The sequence below is a fragment of the Oryctolagus cuniculus genome, chromosome 13, assembly GCF_051225735.1.
Source record: "Oryctolagus cuniculus isolate XC-2025 breed Fujian yellow rabbit chromosome 13, ASM5122573v1, whole genome shotgun sequence".
Lineage (NCBI taxonomy): Eukaryota > Metazoa > Chordata > Mammalia > Lagomorpha > Leporidae > Oryctolagus > Oryctolagus cuniculus.
Genome location: NC_142879.1, coordinates 18,483,000 through 18,499,867, shown reverse-complemented (window position 1 = coordinate 18,499,867; position 16,868 = coordinate 18,483,000). Strand labels below are relative to the sequence as shown.

Sequence of the window (16,868 nt, the reverse complement as noted above, 5' to 3'; positions counted from 1 at the left end):
TTATAGATGAGAACTGAGAAAGGCACTTGTAAATATCGTACCAGTGAGGACAGACAACCATCGCAGGGAAGGTGACTTTCTCCTTTATCCTTAGGCCTTGTGAGCTTTAAGGCTTTAATTGAGGAATCCGAGATGAAGAAGTTCCCGGACAATGACCTCTTGCGCCACCTCCGCCTGGTCACGCAGGACGCAGAGAAGTGCGCCTCTGTGGCGCAGCAGCTGCTCACCGGCAAGAGGCAGACGAGGTGCGTGGCTGGTGGTGCATCCTGGGAGCCTGTGTGACTGCGGCCTGGAACCTGTGGACATGGATTTCTCAGGACTTTGGCCTTTGTCTTTGTAGATACAGATCTGGAGGAGGAAAATCCCAGAATCAGTTGACGGTGAATGAGCTCCGCCAGTTTGTGACGCAGTTGTATGCACTTCCGTGCGTCCTCAGCCAGACACCGTTGCTGAAGGTAACAGGAGCCTGGGGGAGAACTCAGGAAGCTGTGCTGTGTAATGGACCTTGATGGACGTTATTAGAAGTAGACTTCTGTAGTGGCTAATGCACACGTTTATTAACAAATTTTTTATAACACTGAGGACGTGTGTGCAGGTTGTAATTGGCTCACGGAGGAGAAAGTTGGCCATTTTTACTTTGAGAGTGACTACCAGTCAGTCTCAGTTGGAGTGAGGCCTGTTGACGTCTGTTGTTTCAGCTCTCAGTTGCCAGTGGGTGACCTGATTGGCTCATGGCTACTGTAGTGCAGTGGGACAGTAGAGGAGCACTTTCAAATAGGAGTTTAAGATTCTGAGCTACTGAAGTGACTTCCGTTTTTGCAGGATCTCTTGGATCGGGTGGAAGACTTCCAACAGCACAGCCAGAAGCTGCTCTCTGAGGAAATGCCTAGTGCCGCGGAGCTGCAGGACCTGCTGGACGTCAGCTTTGAGTTTGACGTTGAGCTTCCGCAGCTCGCTGAGATGCGTGTCCGGCTGGAGCAGGCCCGCTGGCTAGAAGAGGTGCAGCAAGCTTGCCTCGACCCCGGCTCCCTTACTCTAGATGATATGAGACGGCTCATAGACCTGGGGGTGGGGCTGGCCCCGTATTCGGCAGTGGAGAAAGCGATGGCCCGGCTGCAGGAACTGCTCACGGTGTCGGAGCACTGGGATGACAAGGCCAAGAGTCTCCTCAAGGCCAGGTAAAAAAGCAGACACACGTTGCTCCCTGGGGAGGGTGGGTGACGTATCCCGCTGTGAACAGGTGGAACTCTTCAAACCAAGTTAATAAGAAGGCTGAGAGACACCTGGAAGTTAGCCCGCAGCCGTCCGCAGAGGGGAGGCAGCTGCAGGTGTTTTCTCACCACAGACAGTGCTGTCTGTCTAGGCTGCTGCTGAGCCCCTCAGGACCCCTTGCTGTGTCTGAGCTCACCAGGCTCAGGCTATCCGAGGGAGAGGAGGGTGAAGCCCTCCCTGACGCTTGCTTTCTGTCTGACAAGGCTGTGTTGCTCTGGGGGTAACTTGCAGGTCAGAGGCGTTCTCTAGTCCTCAGATCGAGTGGAAGGATGCGAAAGTTTTTAGCACTTGGCTTTGACTATATTAATAACCTAGAGAATTTGAATTGTTTTGAGAAACTGTAAGTCCTGACTAGCTTAACACAGAGGAAGCAATCCCTCAGAACCCTAGATTCCTCCTCCCAGTGGGCTTTGCCTGCTGGTTTACTACTCAGATGCTTACAACAGCCAGGTCTGGCTCAGGCCAAGCCACTAGCCTCTTCCCATATGGGTAGCAAGGTCCCAACTACTCGAGTCATCACCTACTGCTTCCCAGAGTGTGTTAGCAGGAAGCTGGAGCAGAACCAGGACTCTAACCCAGGTCCTCAAATACGGATGCAGGTGTGCCAGGGGCGTCCTAAGCGGTCTGAAATCCTCACCCTGATGCTGTTGCATCTCACTCAGACATTCGAAACTGTTTCGTTTGCTATCTAGTCACATGGACTTGCCATACTGGATTTCCTTTGAAGTGGTTTTTTTTTTTTTTTTTCTGTTTTGGTAACTGTTAGAAAAATGAACCATCACATAAAATAAACAATTCTTTGTGTTTCATTTTTGTAGACCACGGCATTCGCTAAACAGCCTTGCCACAGCAGTCAAGGAGATTGAGGAGATCCCTGCCTATCTGCCCAATGGGGCAGCTCTGAAAGACTCAGTGCAGAGAGCCAAAGACTGGCTTCAGGACGTAGAGGCCTTGCAGGTTGGTTTTGCCCTGTAAGCTGTAAAAGGATGTAATATGTCAGATCTATCTCACTGCACAGACTCAGTATTGGAGGGCTGACCAGATTATTAGTTGTATTCAGCCTTTTTGGATGTACTTAGCCAGCTATTGTCTCAACCAGGTTGCTTGAAAGCATTTGGAGCTTACACAACTCAGTCAGCTATTTGTGGGACCTGGGGAGTCTTCCATAGCAAACTTGAACTTGGTTGCTATTTGAGGGCAAGGTGAAGATGAAGCTCCGTGAGAAAGTGCAGTAGCCTCTTGATGGCTTATCCGCAACGTTGCAGCAATCAGAAGTAGCAGGTTCAGTGAACCTAGTTATGTGACTGTGGCCAAACTGCACCCCAAGGTACAGGCTTATCACCGTGACTTAACAGGTAGACCCTCCCAAACCCGCAGATAACGAAACCTACCAAGTATCAGAGTAATTATGGAAAGTAACTGTCACCAAGTATTTGGCCATGTGCTAGTTGATGGACTTCATGTAAGAATAAGATAAGTTGTATTTACTTGCAGATTATTACTGTGCAGAAAGAATGCTTCTATACTTTGCCCAGTTTTTAGCTGGATGACTTAGTTAAAAAAGTGGTCGGCGGGGCGTTCCTTTATTATAAAGGAGAGCAGTCTTCCTTTATAAACTTTGATCATTCTAAACTAATAGGTCTCAGGACCTAGTGAGACAAAGAGACTCAAGTTCTGTTTTTGTTGAAGTCTTCAAATTCTGGGAGTAAAATCTGATCTGGCATTCTGAACATGTATTTTAAGTGGCTAATCGGCCAGCTGCTAGCAAGAAATACCAAACAGGACAATTCTAGACACGTGTTTCCAACACAACATCTGGGCATCTGTTGTAGTTAATAGGGAAAAGAAGATAGATTGTTTTGAGACGATTACATAATTTAAGGCAAGCGAGAGAAGAAAAAGACGTGTGTGTTGTGTACATGAACTTCCTGACGGCTGTGGCTGGTGCCTGGGTCTGACAGTACTAGGCCCAGTCATCGTGCTGACCTCACTACCTGATCGGTAGCTCCGTGCAGAAAGGACACAGCAGTGAGTGAAATGAGAGCCAGGCCGTGTTCCTGGGTGGGTCTGTCCCTCCGTACATCACGTGCTGCCGCTTGTGTTCGCAGCACTGCCTGCAAGGGTGCACGCAAGCTCTTTCCTGCACACATCTCTACAGAGAGATGTGACTAACAGCAAGGAACCGCTTTATAGTTGGTAGGTCATTTATTTTCTTTCTCTTAAATTTATTTATTTATTTTGAAAGAGTTATAGAGAGAGGGAGAGACAGAGGTCTTTCTCAGCATCCAGTGGTGGCCAGGCCGAAGCCAGGACCTTTATTTATCCAGGACTCCCACATGGGTGACAGGGGCCCATACACTTGGGCCATCCTCCGATGCTCCAGGCACGTTAGCGAAGAACTGGACTGGAAGTAAAGCAGCCAGGACCCAAACTGGTGCTCAAGGGATACTGACTGGCATTGCAGGCGGCAGCGGAAGCGGCTGCGCCACAGTGCTGGTCCTGGATCGTTTATTTTCAAGTATCCAGTATTATGGTTTACAGGTAGGAAGTTACTCTACATATTTCCAAATCGAATATCATAGGAATAGCATGTAATTTATGAGTCAACATTTTTATTTTTAAGTAATTTTTAAAAGCTTATTTTCAGGGACTGGTATTGTGTCACTGTGGACTGGTGTTGTGTCACTGACATCGCATATCAAGTTCAAGTCCGGCTGATCCATTTCTGATCCAGCTCCCTGCTATTGTAGTGGATGATGACCTAAGTACTTGGGGTCCAGCCACCCACATGGGAGACCCAGGTGGAGTTTCTGGCTCCTCTTTTGTGGGCTGCTCCAGCCCCTGCCATTGCTGCCATTTGGGGGGTGAACCAATGGAAGGAAGACCTCTCTCTCTCTCTCTCTCTCTCTCTCTGTCTGTCTCTCTGTCTCTCTGTAAATCTTTCAAATAAATCCTTTAAAAAAGAATTTGTAAAAAACAAAAACAAAACAGCAGAGAGGTAGAGCCAGAATACATAGAGAGCGCCGACATCTGCTGGTTCACTCTACAAATGCCCACAGCAGCCAGGGCTGGGCCAGACCGAACCAGGAGTGCGTTTCTCAGTCGGGGCCTCCTGCATGGGTGGCAAGTAGACAAGCATCTGTGCTGGCACCTGCCTCCCAGGGGCCACGTCACCAGGCGCTGGATCGGAATCACAGCCAGACTCAGACTCAGGCCGGCCAGTGTGGGATTCAGGGCTCTCAGGTGGTGTCTTCAGTCACTATGCCACACACTGTCCATCAGAACCTCTTTGCCCTAACAGTTTGATTCCGTAAGAGTACACGTGAAAGGCTGTGGATTATCAGTCTACTCCTGTCTTCCTTTGTTGTCCCAGAAGTGTCCTTTCTGGCAAGTTGTCTGATTCAGGACCTGATGTGTGTTGCACCTGATCGGTGTATGTTTGTTTTCATCTTGTAAATTTCTCCCTGTCCCTTCTTTTCCATGTTACTGTCCAGGACAGCTATCCCATGGCACGCTGGGCCTCAGAATGGCCTGTCCTTCCCTCGTATGGAGTCCCGTCAGATGCCAGGGCCCAGCTAGACAGGAGCAGCTCCCATGCATCTCCACCTCACAGCGTGCTTTGATTCTCCAGGCTGCCTGTCTCCCTCCAAGTGTGGTTCCTGGAGCAGCAGCAGAAGCATCACCAGGGAGTTTGTTAGAAATGCACATTCGTGGATCCTGCTCTCCCTACGGAGTCAGAATATCTGGGAATAGAACTCAGGAAGCTGCTGAATTAGATAAGCTTTCCAAGTGACACTGATCAGTGCTGAAGTTTGAGAACCCCAGGGCTTTCTCAAACACATACTTCAGTTTTCTGAGTAATTTATACTGAGCTACCTGAACTCATCAGCAGTGACTGGATTGGAGTTAGATACTATTATTTTATTTATGCCAGAATGACAGCCTTACGTTATTACGGATCTTTATTTCCCTTGAATATTTTTCCTGACTATTCATAGGGACCAATGTGATGGGTGAACTTTTAGAAAGGCACGAACAGAGGGCCGGTGCTGTGGCGTAGCAGGTAAAGCCACTGCCTGCAGTGTCAGCATCCTGTATGGGCGCCAGTTAGAGTCTCAGCTGCTCCACTTCTGGTGCAAGCTCCCTGCTGTGGCCTGGGAAAGCAGTGGAGGATGGCCCAGGTCTTTGGGACCCTGCACCCATTTGGGAGACCCAGAAGAAGCTCCCGACTCCTGACTTTGGATCAGCCCAGCTCCAGCCATTGTGACCATTTAGGGAGTGAACCAGTGGATGGAGGACCTCTCTTTCTCTGCCTCTACCCCTTCCTCTGTGTAATTCTGCTCTTCAAATAAAAAAATGAATAAATTTTTTTTAAAGAAGGGCATAAACAGAGCAGAGAGATCAAGGTGTTTTCCAGGCACATCTGTGTCCTTGGAGCCTAGCGCAGACTTGGTTCTCTAGGTGTGAGGTGAGAGAACAATGTCACTTGCCCTCCCCAGTTGGTGAGTTGGCCCATATTGTTAACAGCTGTGTTTAGTATGCTGCCATCATGGAGTAATCTGAATTGTGCTTTTGCCATTTTGTGTGGAAGCATTGGTTTTCTGAATGACTGCTATTTTTTTCTGACTTCTTAGGCTGGAGGACGTGTGCCAGTGTTAGACACACTCCTAGAGCTTGTCACCAGAGGACGGTCGATCCCTGTGCATCTGAATTCTCTGCCGAGACTGGAATCACTGGTAGCTGAGGTCCAAGCTTGGAAAGAATGTGCCGCCAACACATTCTTGACTGAGAATTCGCCATATTCTCTCCTCGAGGTAAATCTGCAGCCAGCTCAGGGCGGGCACTTAGTTTCTGCTGGGTAAAACGTGAAGTCCATCGTGTACAAAGTCGCCGTCACTGATGGATGCGTGTTCTCCAAGCGGTGTCCCAGTCAGTCAGGGTGCTGTGAAGGCAGCCTTTAAATGCACCCTGGCTACTTCTAGGACGACACTGTCGTCTGACGAAGTCTGTGTTTGCTACTGGGCAAGTGCTTTCTCTGTGGTTGACGCTGTACTTGCGCACACCTCACCCTGGATTTGCAAGCCTGACGAATGGTCTCATGTGCCTTTGTCAAGTGCATTAGCTGCACTTTCTGTACTTCCCGTAAGCCGACAGTTGGCCATTGCGACTGGAGTCACTGAGTGTATGTTGTGTTTGTGGAATCAGTCTCCTGTGAGCCTGCCTGCCTCAGTCTTCCCCTTCCTGTAGGGGGAGTCTTCCTGCCCCGGGCTGCTTGTCCCCGGACACATGTTAGACACCAAGAAGGAGCCCACCCTCCCACTGCTTAGGCCTTCATTCTGGGACTTCCTAATGCTTTATCTGAAATCCATCTTACCAGGGGGTCTGCTCTGTCCTGCATTAGGTGCTGTGTCCTCGATGTGATATTGGCCTTGTGGGATTGAAGAGGAAGCAGAGGAAGTTCAAGGAGCCCTTGCTGAGTGGGAAGAAGAGAAGCACCAAACTAGAGAGCCTGAGCGACCTGGAGAGAGCCTTGACCGAGAGCAGAGAGACCGCCTCGGCTGTGCGTAGTAGGGGTTTTCCTTCTCCTTTCTCTGGTGTTGGGGCACTAATTTCTAATCCCTTCCAGTTTATAGGAACGTGGGCAAGGCAGGGTGAATAACTTCAAGGTGCTCACTGAAATTTCTCTATCGGATGCTGCGTAGAGCTTCAGAACTGGCTTCGCCACAATGCTGGCCCCGCCCCGCACTTAATAAACATTGTTGACTCAAGGATAATTCTTTAAGGAGGTGAAAAACATCTAGAGATAGAAGAAGTGAACATTTTTGGGATAAAAAAATAGCTACAAGGCCAGCGTTGTGGCATGGTGGGTAAAGCCGCCGCCTGTGATGCTGGTATCCCATATGCACCAGCCCGAGTTCCAGCAGCTCCACTTCTGATCGCACTCCTTGCCAATGTGCCTGGGAAAGCAACAGAGCACGTGGGCCCTGCACCCACATGGGAGACCCAGAAGCTGCTCTGGCTCCTGACTTCAGACTGGCCCAGCTCTGGCCATTGCGGCCATGTGGGGAGTGAACCAGCAGATGGAAGAGCGCTCTCTCTCTCTCTCTGCCTTTCGAATACATAAATAAATCTTTAAAAAAAAAAAGGCAGTGTGATTTTAGCAGAGAGCGAGTGCTACCGCCTGCTGGTTCACTCCCTGAATGTATAACCAGGGCTGGGCCAGGATGAAGCTGGGAACCAGGAGCTCAGTCCAGGTCTCACATGTGGGCAGCAACAACCCCACTACTTAAACCATCACCACCGCCTCCTGGGGCGAGTGTGCTAGGAAGCTGGGGTTCCGAGTGGAGCCCTTACTGGAACCTAGGCACTCCTGGAGGGGATACAGGTGTCCAGTCGGCAGCTTAACTACTAGGCCAGATGCCCCTGATCGGGTTGCTTTTGATAGCAGGAAGCATTGTCCTTTCTTGAGGAATACAGCTGTGCGTTACCTGGCAGCAGGGATGTGTTCTGTGTCTCTGTGTGGACCTCACAGAGGCTGCTGGCACATCGCCGGGCTGTTGTTGCAGCGCAGCCCTTTGTTGGCCTGTGCCCTGGAAATAGAACATGCCTGTTTGGAACTTTGCACATGACAGCTCTCTAGTGTGTGGGCCCCTGGCTGAGAACCTCCCATGTGTTTATACTGATGGATGGAAAACTCTAGTCATCCATCCTTTGCTTCCATCTCTAAGCTATGGGAAGGTCTGGTCATCACATGAGCCGCGTACATTGGGCTGTACACTGTATCTCTCTACAAAAAAGCAGCTCTGTAATACACGAAAGATTTGCTGCCTGATTACTTTTAGGTCTTTTTGCTTTTCTCCTAATCCCTCATTCATACATTTCCTCCCTTGAACCAAGAGAGACCATGGAGAGCTTGTTTTGGCCTTTTGGCCATGATGAATCATGAGTCTAAGGGTGGGCAGGCATGGTAATTGGAGACACAAATCTATAGCAGATCAACAAATGAAGGACTCAGGAATAGAACTGACACCACAGCTTGTGACTTTTGTGTATAGATTATTTTCTCTCTAAAAGATTGGTTTGTTTGAAAGGCAGAGAGCAACAGAGAGGGAGAGACAGAGATCTTCCATCTGCTGGCTCACCCTGCAAATGGCTGCAACAGCCAAGGCTGGGCCAGGCCAAAGCCAGGAGCCAGGAAATCTGTCCTGGTCTCACATGCGCAGTGTGGGCCCCTAGTTTGGGCCCTGTCTTCTACTTCATGCTGGTCTCTTAGATGTGTAGTGTGGGCCCCCAGTTTTGGGCCCTACCTTCTACTTCATGCTGGTCTCTGACAAGTGTGGTGTGGGCATCTGATTTTGGGCCTCAGTGGAATGCGGAGCTCCGGTCACTCAGCAAGCTTAGTGTGAGGCACAGCCAGGATTCGAGTGCAGATCTGAGTCCGCCCCTCACCCCTGGGCCCTGGGTTCCCTGTTGACGTCATCCTAGGTGTTCGCTCCTTTCCAGATGGCCGCGCTCGGGGAAGCTCGCCTGCGGGAGATGGAAGCCTTGCAGTCTCTCCGGCTCGCCAACGAGGGGAAGTTGCTGTCGCCTGTCCAAGACGTGGAGATGAAAGTGTGCCTGTGTCAGAAGGGCCCGGCCGCCCCCATGATCCAGTGTGAACTCTGCAGGGGCGCTTTCCACACTGGCTGCGTGGCGGTGCCCAGTGTGTCACAAGGCCCCCAGATCTGGCTTTGCCCCCACTGTCGGCGGTCGGAGAAGCCTCCCTTGGAGAAGATCCTGCCCCTGCTGGCCTCCCTGCAGCGCATCCGCGTGCGCCTTCCCGAGGGGGACGCGCTGCGCTACATGATCGAGAGGACCGTGGACTGGCAGCACAGAGCCCAGCAGCTGCTCTCAGCGCAGGACCGGGTGGGCCCAGGACTGTTGCACAGACGGCCGGCCTCGGCGGGGCAGGCGGCGGAGGCCAGCAAGGTGAGTCTCCTCAACTCTGCCTCACTCGCTCCTGCAACTGCAGCTCGGGTGTGCAGTGCCGCTGTCCCCAGCGCCCCACTTCCAAGGTCCCACGTGGTGCCGCGTTGCTCGAGGTGGCTGCGTTCCTGTAAGCAGTGTCCCCCTTTCCTGCACGGAGGATGTTCCGTCTGCTTGTGCTTGCCGCACGCGTGCACAGGCACTTGAAAATGTTTGCTGGCTGCAGCCTTCCCCTCCCTCCTCGTGTATGCACCGAGGAGGAGGAGAACGCTCTCTGCCTTCTGCATCTTCTGCGCCGTGAGGAAGAATGGTAGCGTTTGTGTGCCGTGTCGTCCGGAAGGGCTGTGGGTTTCTCGCCCCTGGCCTGTGCCGGAAGCCAGCGTCCCGCCCACCGCTGGCCTAGGAGCTTCACGTTGTCTTCCACAGGTGGCAGCTGGGCTAGAATGTGGAGGGATCAGGAAAGTGGAATCAGGAGGGCTTGCTCTGCCAGGGATCGCGTGAATTAGATGAGCTCAGCATTCAGATAGGGGCACGAGATGTTCTCGGTCATGTGTATCCCCGGGATTTAATGTCCTGTTTCTGCTGAGGTGTCTGAGTGCGTGCCTGGTCCACAGCAGGTGGTGAATTCGCCACATTCCCTGCATGGACGAGCTGTGGCTGTCGGGGGCCTGCAGTGGGTCCTCTGTGTTCTTACCCAGGATGCGCTGGGAGTTTCCCTTTGAGAATAAAGGGGAAAGGCCGTGATTGAAGCACCGGGGAAGGGGGGAGGAGGTGTGAGTGTTTGCTGACAGGTCTTTGTTTGGTTCCCTCGGAGGGGACCTGCCTGTTCCCTGTGTTGTCGTCTTCAGTAAGGCCCAGAGACTCATGGATCTGCTCCACACAGAGAAGACGGCCTGCTCCCAGTGTCCTTGCCCTTCTGGAGTCAGTAAAACCAGGAAGATTAAAGGTTTTGTCTTAAGGGGAGACAGGTGGTGATGTGGCCGATTTTAAGGCACCAAGAGACTGCTTCTAGTTTGGGGAAATCCAGCTGTTCTTCCTGGTTGCCTGCCTTAGCCCAGGCTGCTCTGTGGGAACAGTGGTAACCGGTGTCTTCCTCCCCCAGGTGCCTCAGCCTCCCGGCACTGCGTCCCTTTCCTCGCCCGGTGACTGGGATAACAGGACCTCGTATTCACACTGTCCCTTCTCCACTGGACAGAGTTGTGTCCCTCTCCATGGTTTGTATTTTATTAGGATTATTTTGAGGGCTGGGTAGTAACAGGTCATCTTGTACTAGGTTTTTGTTACAGATGATGAGGTACCAAGAAAAGGCCTTTATCCTGAGGTTGGTGTTGTGGTGCTGCAGCTTAAACTGCCGCTTGCCACACCTGTGTACCACATCAGAGTTCCGCTTCAAGTTCTGGCAGCCCCACTCCCAATTCAGCTGCTTGCTAATGTGCGGGGGGGGGGGCAGTAGGTGACGGCCAGAGTCCTGGAGTCCCTGCCCCACTCGTGGGACATCCCAAAGGAGTTCCTGGCTCCTGGCTCCTGGCTCCTGGCTTTCGCCTGGTCCAAGCCAGGCTGTTGTAGCCATTTGGGAGTGTGAACCAGCTGATGGAAGACATCTGTGGTCTTCTCTCTCTCTCTTTCACCCTGCCTTGCAAATAAATAAGTACATATTTGAAAGTGCTGAGGGGTGGAGGAGGCTTTATCCTCATGTAGGGTATGAGTGTGCTGCATGGAGAGAGAGATCAGACTGAGAGACTTAGCAGTGCAAGCAAACAGGAAGGTTCGTGCCCACTGCTTCCAGGGAGCTGGATCCACCCTTTGCCAGCTGATGATAGAACACCAGGCTGCCAAGTGGGGCTCCTGAGGGAGGCTTCATCACTTTGGAGATAATCTGTGTTTAAAACCTGCTTGTTTCCTAAGCGACTCCCATGAGTTGTGTCTGGCACTTCAGCCGGAGTCCGATTCCTGGACAGGCCGTCCCCGTGTGTGGCCGAGCGCCGTGGGCCACTCGGAGCCCGCGCGCCTGGGCCGCAGCTCGATCCTGTGCTTTGTTGGAAAGGCCACCAGGGCAGAGGCGTGGCCTGGGCTGCAGTGGGCAGTTAGTTAGCGGCAGTGCCTGGCTTGGGTTCTGCCCGGGACAGTGTGGCCGAGGCACAGTAAGTGAGCCTAACGGCCTGGGAACGCAGGTGAGGAGGGGGCGGTCTTTTGCTTTCCGGAGCACACGGGAGGCCCTTTGTTCTCACTGGCTTGGTCTGTTCCTTCACAGGCCTCAGTCCAGAAGTGAACGAACTGTTAATGGAAGCCCAGTTGCTGCAAGTGTCCCTTCCTGAAATTCAGGAACTTTACCAGACCTTACTCGCACAGCCAAGCCCCACGCAGCCGAGCGACCGGAGCTCCCCCGCGCGGCCCGGCAGTGAGAAGGTGGGTGTCGGCGGGCCCCTCTCTTTTCCCTGTCCCAGAAGAGCATCCAGCCTGTGTTCCTCCCGGCCGCCGGGGTGGAAGGTGCTGGAGGTGTCAGTTTGGGCTCCGAGCTGGGTTTGGGTCCTGTTTGAAGCCACCGAGTGACAGGGTGGTGGGTTGGTCTGTACCTCGGGGTGCTTCTCGTGGCTCCCCACGGTGCTAGTGGGACAAGAGGCTGACAAGGCGGTGCAAGCCGAGCAGGCCTTCCGTGCCCAAGAGTCACTTAACAACCACTCTCCACTCCGAGGATGTCCTGTTGGGGTGCCGACTGCTCTACCGAACGCCCTGTGGCAGCGTAGTAAGCTTCCTGCTGCCCGTCCCTCCCGGGGCTGGCACTTGTCAGGCCCCTGAGAACGTGGTGAGGGTGGAAAGCCGCCAGGCGGATCCAAGCCGCATGAGGAAAGGCGATCACTAGCCCGAGCCCCGTGGGCCGCTGTGTGGTGTCATCCAGTGCCTCTGCTGCCATGAGGGTTGGGGGTGTCTCCCCAAGTGGGACCGCGGCCGTGTGGCGCCTCAGCAGCCCGCAGGGTGCAGGACGGCTCAGGCGCTGGTCGGTCACTGTCGGCCTTGGCGGGCACCCGTGCGTCCCCGGTGCCGGCTGGCAGCTGTCTGGGGAGAAGGAAGCGAGGCCGCCTCACCCCGCTTGTCCTGTGGGACTTGGGGTGGGTGCAGGGTCGCGTGTGGTTGACCTTGGCCTGTCTCCCACCCAGAAGGACTGCTGCCGGGGCAAGCGCGACGCAGGCAGCAGTGTGGAGAGGAAGCTCAAGAGACGCCTGGACAGAGACGGCCTCGCCGGCGAGCGGTGGGACCGAGTGAAAAAAACGCGGACACCCAGGAAGAAGAAAATCAAACTGAGCCACCCCAAGGACACGAGTGATCTCAAGTTAGAGAGGGAGCGTGGCTACGAGTCGGCCCGTTCTGCCGAAAGCCACTCGCTGCCCTCGGACGCCTCCTACTCGGAGCAGGAGGACTCCGAGGACGAGGACGCCCTGTGCCCGGCCGCCAGCTGCCTGCAGCCGGAAGGAGACGAGGTCAGTGCGGCGCGCGCCGCGGAGGCCGCGCCTCCCCTTAGCTCCGCCTCCCCGTAAGCTAGACCTCGCCGCCCGCGCCGCTGCTCCGCCGCACCGAGCCGACCCGGCGGCTCGCTCGGTCCTCCCCCACTGCTCTCTCTGCTCCTCCATCGCTCCTGGGGCTCCTCCCTTTCTTGAAGAAACTCTCGTTCCTCCCTTTTTTTCCTCCTCTCGCTCCTCCGGCTGTCACCGTCCTGGCGCTAAGCAGGTGGGGGGGTGCTGCTGTCGTGCCCTGGGCGTGGCCTGGCCCGGAGCAGGCCCGGCTTGGAGAGTGACTGATGTGGTCGCACTCGTGTGGCTTAGCTGTTCAGCCAGCGGTCCCAGCGCTGGGGCCGCGGCCCGAGGACCTGAGGCTGGCCTGCCCGATGTCGAGCCGCGTTTTTTCTCCCTGCTCTTTGTAACCAGGTGGACTGGGTCCAGTGTGATGGCAGCTGCGATCAGTGGTTTCACCAGGTCTGTGTTGGTGTCTCTCCAGAGATGGCAGAGAAGGAGGACTACATCTGTGTGCGCTGTGCCGGGGAGGACGCGCCGAGCCGCAAGTGACACACAGACCCCCCGCCCAGTGTCAATCAGGATTCCCACCGGGAAGATTTCTTGAAATCTCAGCAGAGTGCAGGACTGGTATCGGGCCAGCCTGTAAACGGTGCTATTTCTATTCCTTACGGGATCATTTTTCCAGAACTCTTTGAAAAAAAGAAAAAACAACTAAAAAAATTTTTGACACTTTTTGTATTTTTTTCCTTAAGAGCTGTTTGTGGTTGTTGGGGTGTGAGGTGCTGTTTTCCGCAGGGGCCACCGGCCAGGACGGCACTGGCGCGCGCCTTCTCACGCACGGCACTGGCGTCTCCGCTCTGCCGCGACGCCCCGGCCAGGAGTGCGGCGCGCTGTGCAGGAGGCACCAGGAACTCCAGTGAATCCTCGCCGAGGACCCTCCCTCGCCCCGTTCCTCTGGCACCATGTGGGGGACTTTTCCGTTTCCACTTCGGGGTTTCTGTTTGGTTGTTGCTTTCTTTATCGATACAGTTTTCTTTTCCTGGTAGTCTAGGTTTATTTATCTGAGCAATAACTTCTATGTTGGTTTCAGTGGCTGGAATTAAAACAGAACAAAACAAACTGCTGCCCAGTGTGTTGGTGCTTTAGCATTGCCGGACGCACGGTCACACGGCTGGGCTCTGGTGTCAGCAACGACCCGGCCACGGGGAGGAGGCACCGCCTCGGCCGTGCTCGGCTTCCTCTCGCCCCGGCCTCCCTCCCGTGTTTTTGGGAGCTTGTTTCAAACACGGTTTCTGTTGTGGAATAAATCCTTGCTCCTCATCTAACACTCACGCTGGCTGTGCAGAGCCCAGCGCCTCTCCCCGTGTGTCCTGCACCCTGCACCGGGCCTGGGCCTCCAGCCCCCACGGACACAGCCCCTTAGCCTTCAAGGACAGAACCTGTCTTCAAAGCCATGCTCCTCTCCCCGTCTTCTCAGAAGGCCAGCAAATCACTCCGGTCCTCGGCTGCGCTCTCCGTGCAGACGATGCCTTTATTCCGCCCCGGGCTGGGGCTGGGGGTCGGAAGGAAAGAGAGGAGGTGGCCCTGGCCAAGGGCCGGATCAGTGCAGGCTTGGAGGGGAGCTTGTGGTCCCAGCCTCTGCCTTCCTGGTCTCTCCCACCTCTTCTCTGGTCCCTGCGGCTCCAGCCAGCCCCCAGCTGCCCTCCCCTGGCCTCTGATCTGCAGTGGGGGTGGCGCTTCCGGGAGTAGAACACACTCTTGCGTTACTTTCCTTGTTGTGTTGCTAATACCTGTTTCCCCCGCATTCTATAGCCATAAACCTGAAGATGGGTAGAACTAGTGGATCTTTACAGCCGCAGCCGCAGCAGCAGTTTTGATGTAGCCAAGATTTCAATGTACACCCCCTTTTATGCAATTCATATGATTAAATTTCTTTAAGAACGACTTGTAGTTGTCTGCAGTTTTCCTGCAGGTGTTGTGCTGTGTCTCCTTGTCTGATGGGGCTTATGGGGCAGAGAGGAATGGCCTGGAGCATTCGTGGTGTGGCCTTTTCAGGAGCCACACTCTGAGAGCCCACCTGGCCTGGGCACAGGATGCCGGCTGGCGGGTCCTCGCTGCCCGCCCCCACTGGTGGCCTGCACCTGGGGGTTGTGCACCCCCCTTACTGCTTGGTCCTTGGTGTCTGCCAGGGACCCCTCCCTTGCCCACTGAGGTGACCCTGGAGGTGGAATGGCCGGTCCGCTGCGCCATGTTGAACTCACAGCAGTGAACAGCAGAGCGTCCCCCCACCCCCACCTTGTAAGCCCTCGGACACTGCACACACACACACAGGTGCGGTTTCCGCCTTGTGCTGGGCTCCCAGAACGCCTGCCCACGGATGCTGTGGAGGCTGCGTCTTGGTGCACGTTAGCCGTGACGCCCACGGGACCGACAACAGCTGAGGCAGACTCCACGCTCCAGCTTGGTGCTTGCGTGGCTGCGTGAGTTGGGGGGGGGGCGGGGACTGAGGTGAGGGCCTGAGCCAGGAGGGGCGAGTGGGCGGACCCGGACCCCAGGGCTACTGCCTTGGGCGCTGAGGGGCAGAGGAGGAGCGCCCGCCTCAGCCCGCGGCCATGGTCCCCTGCTTGGTTCTTCCTTCGGATGAGGTGTGGGGCATTTGCTAGGTACAGCCGCCCGCCAGGAGAGGCAGCAGGCACCCTGGCTCAGCGTCCTGGGAGATGCTTAACACAGGTGCCCCCTGGGCACGGTGGTTGTCCACACCTGAATCCTGGCTGCACTGGGCTGGGCAGAGCTTAAGAACATGAGAACACGTTCCAGAGGCCGTGGGTCTGGCCTTTGGGCAGGAGTGTCCAGGGTGCACGGAGTTTGCCACTAGACCCACTAGAAAAAGCAACGTGTCCCTGTGGGTGCTGGTGGGGGGTGAGCCTGAGAGCCGAGCAGTGCCCCACAGGAGGGCAGAACACGGCTGTCTCGCTCACCTCTCACCAGCCCAGCCTCAGGCCATCACCCAGGTGTAGTCTTTTTCCTTAAAGATTTTTTGTTTATGTATTTGGAAGACAGACCTTCCCTCCGCTAGTCACTGCAGCAGCACAGACCGGGAGCCAGGACTCCAGCTGGTTCTCCCACGTGGCTCGCAGTGTTGGGCTGGTGTTAGCTGGGGGGTCCCGAGGCCTGCTTCCGGCTTGGGGCAGGTGTCCCGGGCTCTGTGCTGGCCGGGGTTCTTGCCACATGGCACAGCCTGGAGTGGACAGCACGTGGTGTCTCAACAGGACCTAGAAGTGGGCAGGTGTTTTCAGGGCCACTGCCTGTTAGGGGTTAAGCCAGAGCCCGGCCTCTGCAGAAACGGTCTCTTCTTGGCACCATGCAGCCTGGCCTGGGGGGACCAGACCTGGGGGTGGGGTCAGGGTCACAGCTGCACCCCCTCGGGAGGCATTCAGGAGCCTTGCAGCAGGCAGGTTGTGCACAGCTGTGGGGACCAGGGCTCCCCGGGAGGAGCGTGAAGTCAGCCCGCTGGGAAGCCGTCTCCGGCACAAAGCAGTAGTGTGTGAGACGTGTGTCTGCCTTCCCCTGCCAAGTGTTCACGTACGGGGGCGTCGGGGCGGGGACGAGGGCTGGGCTGCGTTGTTTCCAGGGTGACCTGCCTGGCAGTGAGAGAGGATGGGTGCTGAGGTCAGCTGCTCTGGTCCAGGTGAGTGGAGACCCAAGAACCATTTCTGCTGCCCTTGGCGGCAACACACGCTTCTGAGGAAGGAAAAGGGGTTTGGTGCATTTAAAAGCAACGCCCACGACATGCACACGCGAGGCACACTGGCTGCCTCTCTCAGCTGGGACTTCTTCCTGGGCTGCAAAGCTGCAGGAGCGACAAAGCCCCTTCTGCGCATGGCGGGGCCCGGCAGCTTAACGGTTAACAGTGATGCGGAAAAGCCATGTAATTTGAATCTGAACCCGAATCATAAAGACATAATTAAATGGCACTGTTCACATTGGGCTGCCTGAAAATGGGCAAAGAATTTAGACATCCTGGAGGGATTTTATTTTTAAGATTTGTTTATTGGAAACACAAGTTACAGAGAAAGTTTCCACTCGCTAGTTCATTCCCCAAGTGGCCGCAATAACTGGGGC

The 16,868-nt window shown here is 54.8% G+C and overlaps 1 protein-coding gene across 3 annotated transcripts in view; it reads left to right on the top strand.

Moving 5' to 3' along the window:
• KDM5B (lysine demethylase 5B) overlaps window positions 1–14,690 on the top strand; it is a 77,414-nt gene extending 62,724 nt beyond the window's left edge. For 2 of the 3 annotated variants that reach the window (XM_002717590.6, XM_051821110.3), the window contains exons 17-27: window positions 95–245; window positions 341–455; window positions 823–1,178; window positions 2,091–2,229; window positions 5,907–6,086; window positions 6,674–6,832; window positions 8,776–9,240; window positions 10,340–10,451; window positions 11,489–11,643; window positions 12,393–12,713; window positions 13,158–14,690. In XM_002717590.6, coding sequence (XP_002717636.3) covers window positions 95–245; window positions 341–455; window positions 823–1,178; window positions 2,091–2,229; window positions 5,907–6,086; window positions 6,674–6,832; window positions 8,776–9,240; window positions 10,340–10,451; window positions 11,489–11,643; window positions 12,393–12,713; window positions 13,158–13,295 — 2,291 coding nt within the window. In that variant the 3' untranslated portion in view covers window positions 13,296–14,690. The remainder of the gene's footprint in view (window positions 1–94; window positions 246–340; window positions 456–822; window positions 1,179–2,090; window positions 2,230–5,906; window positions 6,087–6,673; window positions 6,833–8,775; window positions 9,241–10,339; window positions 10,452–11,488; window positions 11,644–12,392; window positions 12,714–13,157) is intronic. The other variant, XM_008268570.5, reaches the window with a different exon arrangement.
• The last annotated feature ends 2,178 nt before the right edge of the window (window positions 14,691–16,868 follow it).